This window comes from Silurus aristotelis (genome assembly GCF_946808225.1).
Source record: "Silurus aristotelis genome assembly, chromosome: 12".
NCBI classification, from domain to species: Eukaryota; Metazoa; Chordata; class Actinopteri; order Siluriformes; family Siluridae; genus Silurus; species Silurus aristotelis.
In genome coordinates this window covers 806062-816061 of record NC_139585.1, presented here as the reverse complement: position 1 = coordinate 816061, position 10000 = coordinate 806062, and the positions used below count along the sequence as shown (strand labels likewise).

The following is a 10000-nucleotide window of genomic DNA, read 5'->3' as shown; positions in this document are numbered from 1 at the left end:
TTCCAGTCCAAAGATGATGCCATGGTTACTACGAACATGGTTACAAACATGGCCGCCTGGGACTCGAATTCCCCGATCACTCTGACACTTACACACTAGTGAGGTGAAGATCAGACCACTTTAGTGACTCGTTCATCAAAATCTGTTTATTTGAGTCATTTTGTTCCTTTGATCAGAAATTAAATAGAATGTTAGATTTCAATAATCAGATCATCAACACGTCTACATTCACCAACTTGAACTACTGTTCCAATCATGAAAATATGAAAATAAAGTTAAGGACAAATTTTAATGAGCAGAATGAGGATCTTCACCGCTCGGATCTTCTGGTCCAAATCGTTAGTTCTTTTGTCATGTGACTCCCATAATTATTGTATCCTCAATGTCAAGATTCAGACCCAAAGAAATCTGATCTATTGCACTGCGTAGTGTCTATGGGAGTCACGTGATAAAAGAACGAACGACTCGGACCAGAGGACCCATGAGAAGAACTCAGCAATTCTGTTTCCTGCACATAACCTATGGAGATTTTGAGATGCTTTGCTCATGCACGTCAAGTAGAAGATGAAGGAATCACTCTTTGAGACGACTCGTTCACTACTACACACACTTTCCCATAAATAATAGATTTTCCTTCATATTTGTGAAGTTTACGCTTTCAGAGATGTTCCCAAGTCTCTGATTCGTTCCATTTTTTCTGATCAATTTTCTGGTTTTTGATTCACTTTTCTCCTGTTTGTGAAACACCAGACCGTGAGCTGATACTGACCGAGACGTGTGTGTGAGTGTCGCGGTGACTACATGGGGATTCTGCCATTTAATTGTGGGAAATATTTTTGAAAATCAAATGCTGTAGCACACACAGTGTGTGTGTGTGTGTGTGTGTGTGTGTGTGTGTGTGTGTGTGTGTGTGTGTGTGTGTGTGTGTGTGTGTGTGTCCATGAACACAGAGTTGTGGAAGCTTTGTGGATGTTAATTGTGTGTTACCTAGTAACAATAAACACACACACACACACACACACACACACACACACACACACACACACACACTGAGAGGATTAGTGCAGATCTCGAGGAAAAACAAACCCACAGCAGAGTAAGAGAGACGAGGTGAGAATCTGTTAACACAATTTCATATGAATTATAAAGTGTGTGTGTGTGTGTGTGTGTGTGTGTGTGTGTGTGTGTGTGTGTGTGTGTGTGTGTGTGTGTGTGTGTGTTTAAATATACAATGTGTAATTTCTCAGCTTTGAATAGAATATAACTGATTAAAGAATTCCTGCACATAAGAGCAGTACACACACACACACACACACACACACACACACACACACACACAACCTTCACACAATACAAACTTCTACACATACTTCACATACTTTTCATACACACACATTTTCTTCTTCTTCTTCTTATTTTGTAATTTATTTAACTTAAAGTATTTATTAAAGTTTTTTATGTAGAATATTATTTTGTTTATTTCTGTGTATTTGTTTTGGGTTATTTTGTGTATTTTTTGTATTTGTTTGGTATTTTGTGTATTTATATATATTTTTGGGTTATATTGTGTATTTCTGATATGTTTGTGGCTTATTTTGTGTATTGTCTGTGTATTTCATATATAGTATATTTGGTTTATTGTGTATTTTGTGTATTTTTTTTATCATTGTTTGTGTATTTCTGTGTATTTAGTGTATTAAACTTGAACTTTTCACTCCATCAGCTGCAGCTGAAACTTCCAACTTTCAGACCTCACACATGTCCCGTTTTTTCCTCCTGAAACTGTGTGAATATATGTGCAGTTAAAGTCTGTGTCTCACAGATGATGTTCTCATCACTAATTCAGCTTTCTGTGTAAAATCAGGAACTTTAGTCAGAAGATCAGCTTTCCATCTATAGATCTTCTGATCTTCTGTTTTATCTCCATGTCAGTCTCCAGTCTCCATAACAATGCTGCTGAAGTTCTAATTGCAGGTGTGTGTCATCAGCGCAGAGGGTCGGATTTATATTCAACCAGATCCTTGGAGAACATCATCTGCTCCTTTTCTTCACCCCACTGTTATGCCCACATCCTGGTAACTTCTGTAAGAACTGATTTATTTGCAGTGGCCGTGTTCTCCAGCCTGAACATGAAACTTTCATACTGAATAGAATCAGAGTGTGTAACACTCTGAAACAGAAGTCCAGGATCTGAGCAGGAAGTCAGCAACTGGTACATGAAGGATTCATTGTTGTTGTGTTGGTTCCCCTCAGGCCATGGAGTTGAGTGAGGAACGAGGGAGAGAGGACCAGGAAGTTCAGAAGAGTAAAAGTCCTGCACCCTTCATGTCCAATCTGCAGAAGGAGAGTGTGAGATTGAACACCAGCAGCAGCGCTCGCTTCGGCACCCTGAGCCATCACTCGTTCTTCTCCAGACACAACCCTCACCCTAACAGGGTCAAACACATATCAGGTACGCTTCATCATCTTCATCATCATCCACATCTCATTATCTTCATCATCCACTACACATCATCTTTATTATCATCATCATCATTCACTACTCATCATCATTCACTACTCATCATCATCATCATCATCATCATCATTCACTACTCATCATCATCATCATTCACTACTCATCATTATCATCATCATTCACTACTCATCATCATTCACTACTCATCATCATTCACTACTCATCATCATTCACTACTCATCATCATCATCATCATTCACTACTCATCATCATCATCATTCACTACTCATCATCATTCACTACTCATCATCATCATTCACTACTCATCATCATCATCATTCACTACTCATCATCATCATTCACTACTCATCATCATTCACTACTCATCATCATTCACTACTCATCATCATCATTCACTACTCATCATCATCATCATTCACTACTCATCATCATCATCATTCACTACTCATCATCATCATCATTCACTACTCATCATCATTTACTACTCATCATCATTCACTACTCATCATCATCATTCACTACTCATCATCATCATCATTCACTACTCATCATCATCATCATTCACTACTCATCATCATCATTCACTACTCATCATCATCATTCACTACTCATCATCATTCACTACTCATCATCATCATTCACTACTCATCATCATCATCATTCACTACTTATCATCATCATCATTCACTACTCATCATCATTCACTACTCATCATCATCATTCACTACTCATCACCATCATCATTCACTACTCATCACCATCATCATCATTCACTACTCATCATCATCATCATCATTCACTACTCATCATCATCATCATCATTCACTACTCATCATCATCATTCACTACTCATCATCATCATCATTCACTACTCATCATCATTCACTACTCATCATCATCATTCACTACTCATCATCATCATCATTCACTACTTATCATCATCATCATTCACTACTCATCATCATTCACTACTCATCATCATCATTCACTACTCATCATCATCATCATTCACTACTTATCATCATCATCATTCACTACTCATCATCATTCACTACTCATCATCATTCACTACTCATCATCATCATTCACTACTTATCATCATCATCATTCACTACTCATCATCATCATCATTCACTACTCATCATCTTCACTACTCATCATCATCATTCACTACTCATCATCATTCACTACTCATCATCATCATCATTCACTACTCATCATCATCATTCACTACTCATCATCATCATCATTCACTACTCATCATCATCATTCACTACTCATCATCATTCACTACTCATCATCATTATTCACTACTTATCATCATCATCATTCACTACTTATCATCATCATCATTCACTACTCATCATCATCATCATTCACTACTCATCATCATCATCATTCACTACTCATCATCATCATTCACTACTCATCATCATCATCATTCACTACTCATCATCATCATTCACTACTCATCATCATCATCATTCACTACTCATCATCATCATCATTCACTACTCATCATCATCATCATTCACTACTCATCATCATCATCATTCACTACTCATCATCATTCACTACTCATCATCATCATTCACTACTCATCATCATCATCATTCACTACTCATCATCATCATCATTCACTACTCATCATCATCATTCACTACTCATCATCATCATCATCATCATTCACTACTCATCATCATCATCATTCACTACTCATCATCATTCACTACTCATCATCATCATCATTCACTACTCATCATCATCATCATTCACTACTCATCATCATTTACTACTCATCATCATTCACTACTCATCATCATCATTCACTACTCATCATCATCATCATTCACTACTCATCATCATCATCATTCACTACTCATCATCATCATTCACTACTCATCATCATTCACTACTCATCATCATTCACTACTCATCATCATCATTCACTACTCATCATCATCATCATTCACTACTTATCATCATCATCATTCACTACTCATCATCATTCACTACTCATCATCATCATTCACTACTCATCACCATCATCATTCACTACTCATCACCATCATCATCATTCACTACTTATCATCATCATCATCATTCACTACTCATCATCATTCACTACTCATCATCATCATTCACTACTCATCATCATCATCATTCACTACTTATCATCATCATCATTCACTACTCATCATCATTCACTACTCATCATCATTCACTACTCATCATCATCATTCACTACTTATCATCATCATCATTCACTACTCATCATCATCATCGTTCACTACTCATCATCTTCACTACTCATCATCATCATTCACTACTCATCATCATTCACTACTCATCATCATCATCATTCACTACTCATCATCATCATTCACTACTCATCATCATCATCATTCACTACTCATCATCATCATTCACTACTCATCATCATTCACTACTCATCATCATTATTCACTACTTATCATCATCATCATTCACTACTTATCATCATCATCATTCACTACTCATCATCATTCACTACTCATCATCATCATTCACTACTCATCACCATCATCATTCACTACTCATCACCATCATCATCATTCACTACTCATCATCATCATCATTCACTACTCATCATCATCATCATTCACTAATCATCATCATCATTCACTACTCATCATCATCATCATTCACTACTCATCATCATCATCATTCACTACTCATCATCATCATCATTCACTACTCATCATCATTCACTACTCATCATCATCATTCACTACTCATCATCATCATCATTCACTACTCATCATCATCATCATTCACTACTCATCATCATCATTCACTACTCATCATCATCATCATTCACTACTTATCATCATCATCATTCACTACTCATCATCATTCACTACTCATCATCATCATTCACTACTCATCACCATCATCATTCACTACTCATCACCATCATCATCATTCACTACTCATCATCATCATCATTCACTACTCATCATCATTCACTACTCATCATCATCATTCACTACTCATCATCATCATCATTCACTACTCATCATCATCATTCACTACTCATCATCATCATTCACTACTCATCATCATCATCATTCACTACTCATCATCATCATCATTCACTACTCATCATCATTCACTACTCATCATCATCATTCACTACTCATCATCATCATCATTCACTACTCATCATCATCATCATCATCATCATCATTCACTACTCATCATCATCATCATTCACTACTCATCATCATTATCATTCACTACTCATCATCATCATCATTCACTACTCATCATCATCATCACCACCATTATCATCATCATCATCATCATCATTATTATCATTATCAATTTCAATCACCCACTACTCATCATCATCATTCACTACTCATCATCATCATTCACTACTCATCATCATTCACTACTCATCATCATCATTCACTACTCATCATCATCATCATTCACTACTCATCATCATCATCATTCACTACTCATCATCATTCACTACTCATCATCATCATTCACTACTCATCATCATCATTCACTACTCATCATCATTCACTACTCATCATCATTATCATTCACTATTCATCATCATCATTCACTACTCATCATCATCATCATTCACTACTCATCATCATCATCATTCACTTCTCATCATCATCATTCACTACTCATCATCATTCACTACTCATCATCATCATTCACTACTCATCATCATCATTCACTACTCATCATCATTATCATTCACTACTCATCATCATCATCATTCACTACTCATCATCATCACCACCATTGTCATCATCATCATTATCATCATCATCATCATTATTATCATTATCAATTACAATCACCCACTACTCATCATCATTCACTACTCATCATCATCATCATCACCACCATTATCATCATCATCATCATCATCATCATCATCATCATTATTATCATTATCAATTTCAATCACCCACTACTCATCATCATTCACTACTCATCATCATCATCATTCACTACTCATCATCATTCACTACTCATCATCATCATTCACTACTCATCATCATCATCATTCACTACTCATCATCATCATCATTCACTTCTCATCATCATCATTCACTACTCATCATCATCATTCACTACTCATCATCATCATTCACTACTCATCATCATTATCATTCACTACTCATCATCATCATCATTCACTACTCATCATCATCATCACCACCATTGTCATCATCATCATCATCATCATCATCATCATTATTATCATTATCAATTTCAATCACCCACTACTCATCATCATTCACTACTCATCATCATCATCACCACCATTATCATCATCATCATCATCATCATCATTATTATCATTATCAATTTCAATCACCCACTACTCATCATCATTCACTACTCATCATCATCATCATTCACTACTCATCATCATTCACTACTCATCATCATCATCATTCACTACTCATCATCATTCACTACTCATCATCATCATCATTCACTACTCATCATCATCATCATTCACTACTCATCATCATTCACTACTCATCATCATTATCATTCACTACTCATCATCATCATTCACTACTCATCATCATCATCATTCACTACTCATCATCATCATTCACTACTCATCATCATCATTCACTACTCATCATCATCATCATCATTCACTACTCATCATCATCATCATTCACTACTCATCATCATTATCATTCACTACTCATCATCATTATCATTCACTACTCATCATCATCATCATTCACTACTCATCATCATCATCATCACCACCATTATCATCATCATCATCATCATCATCATCATCATCATTATTATCATTATCAATTTCAATCACCCACTACTCATCATCATTCACTACTCATCATCATCATCATCATCATCATTATTATCATTATCAATTTCAATCACCCACTACTCATCATCATTCACTACTCATCATCATCATCATCATCATCATTATTATCATTATCAATTTCAATCACCCACTACTCATCATCATTCACTACTCATCATCATCATCATTCACTACTCATCATCATTCACTACTCATCATCATTCACTACTCATCATCATCATTCACTACTCATCATCATTATCATTCACTACTCATCATCATTCACTACTCATCATCATCATTCACTACTCATCATCATCATCATCATCATCATCATCATCATCATCAACTACTCATCACCCACTACTCATCATCATCATCATCATCATCACCACCATTATTATCATCATCATAATTATCATTATCAATTTCAATCACCCACTACTCATCAGTGTGTGTGTGTGTGTGTGTGTGTGTGTGTGTGTGTGTGTGTGTGTGTGTGTGTGTGTGTGTGTGTGTGTGTGTTGCAGGTTTGAATGGAAGTCCTGTGTGTATAGTGAATGATGATTGGTACAGCAGCACTCCACTCTTTCCACATCCACTGATCAGGAGTCAGGTTTCCTCCAGCTCCATCCACACCTCCACCTGTCTGACTCCGCCCCTTACCTACAGCCGAGCAGACGGAGCCCAGCAGGGTGCAGGTAACACTCACACACACACACACACACACACACACACACACACACACACACACACACACACAATTGTACACATCCATACACAATATACACAACCTAACACATCTTTGAACATCCATACACAACCATACACACCATACCACAATGTACACATCCATACACAACCATACATACTCTAACACAAATGTACACATCCTTTCACAACCATACATACTCTAACACAAATGTACACATCCTTACACAACCATACACAACCTATCATAAATGTACACATCCATACACAACCTAACACAGATGTACACATATATTCACAACCAAACACAATCTAACACAACTGTACACATCCATTCACAACCACACACACCCTAACACAACCACACACAACCTAACACAAGTGTACACATGCATACACAACCATACACAACCACACACCCTAACACAACCACACGCAACCTTACACAACTGTACACAATGCATACACATCCACACACACACCCTAACTCATCTGTACATATCCATACACAAACAGCTTAAATCATCTCTTCTTCTTCGTGTCTTCCACAGCTCTGATTTCTGAAGCATGGAAAGAGGAGCTGAAGGACCTGGCAACCAAAGTCAGTCTCTCAGCTGCAGCTCCAAGTAAAAGAGTTGAACATGAGGTAGGAGAACACACACACACACACACACACACACACACACACACACACACACACACATTTATTCTGCAGAACAGAACTCTGAGAAAACTTAAAATAGATATATTTTCTATAACATGGAGAAGATATGTTTCCATGCAGAAGAACATCAGGATACACAATCACCCTGACCTGTTCTACCTGTTCCTCTGTGTGTTCCTGAACCTGTTCCTGGATCTATTCCTGTACCGTTTTTGTTCCCGTGCCTGCTTCCGTTCCTGTACCAATTCCCGGACCAGTTCTTAATCCTGTACCTGTTCCTGTACCTGTTCTTGTTCCTGGACATGTTTCTGCACCTGTTCCTGTACCTGCAGCATCATTGTTGTTTACCTGTACTTCTTTCCTCAGGCAGAATTTCGGGTGACCCTGACTCAGATTTGGTAGATGGTTTAAAAACACTATTTAAAAAAAAAACTGATCTGTTAATATTCACTGAAGAGCCAGAGATCTGCCCCTGGATGACTCGGTAGCAAATAATGAAAGATTCTGAGAAATATGAAGTGTTATCACGCTAAAGATCTTGAGCAGGTTCATGCCCTCAGCTCTCTTTATGTGAGGAATATGTAAGTCTGTGATTGTTTCTCCTGGCTATTTGTCCTACTTCTTATTCTTAAAGTCTCAATCATGCTTCAATCCACTTCCTTCTGAAGCAATTTATTGCAAAAGATCTCCTGATACAGGGGAAGAGCTGGTCTTCACTCTAAACCATTCCAAATAAACCATCTCAGTCTGATCAGTGGAGGAATCCTTCAGTGTCACACAGCTGAATGCTTCAAATACTGGGTGATGTTTCTCTATATGATTCTTGTGGATGTTTTTGTAGATGGTCCGAGAGGAGGAGCCTGTGCGCAGAAAAACCCAGTACTCATCTGAAACAGGTCGCATCATTCCTCCAACTTCCTGGAGAACAAAACGCCGTGACCACCTCACTCCTAACACACGTCCAGGAACTAACAGACCTCAGGCACAGATATATGCAGGAACCATGAGCCTGGAGGGGCAGGAACTCAGGGTAACACACTTCAGTACAACCAAGCAAACCTACCCACACCTACAGGCACGTCAAAACACCTCCACACACCTCCACACATCTACACACACTTCAAAACACCTACAAACATGTCAAAACACCTACACACACCTCCACACATCTACACACACTTCAAAACACCTACACACACCTAAACACATCTACACACACTTCAAAACACCTACGCACACCTCAACACATTTACGCACACCTCAACACATCTACACA

The 10000-nt window shown here is 37.6% G+C and overlaps 1 protein-coding gene across 1 annotated transcript in view; it reads left to right on the top strand.

Annotated features, from left to right (window-relative positions):
* The first annotated feature begins 812 nt into the window (after positions 1–812).
* Positions 813–10000, top strand: part of tbata (thymus, brain and testes associated) — a 13674-nt gene continuing 4486 nt past the window's right edge. Inside the window, exons 1-5 of the mRNA XM_083557694.1 lie at positions 813–1110; positions 2254–2452; positions 7880–8050; positions 8612–8706; positions 9566–9754. Of these exons, the coding sequence (XP_083413820.1) occupies positions 2257–2452; positions 7880–8050; positions 8612–8706; positions 9566–9754 (651 nt within the window). The 5' untranslated portion in view covers positions 813–1110; positions 2254–2256. The remainder of the gene's footprint in view (positions 1111–2253; positions 2453–7879; positions 8051–8611; positions 8707–9565; positions 9755–10000) is intronic.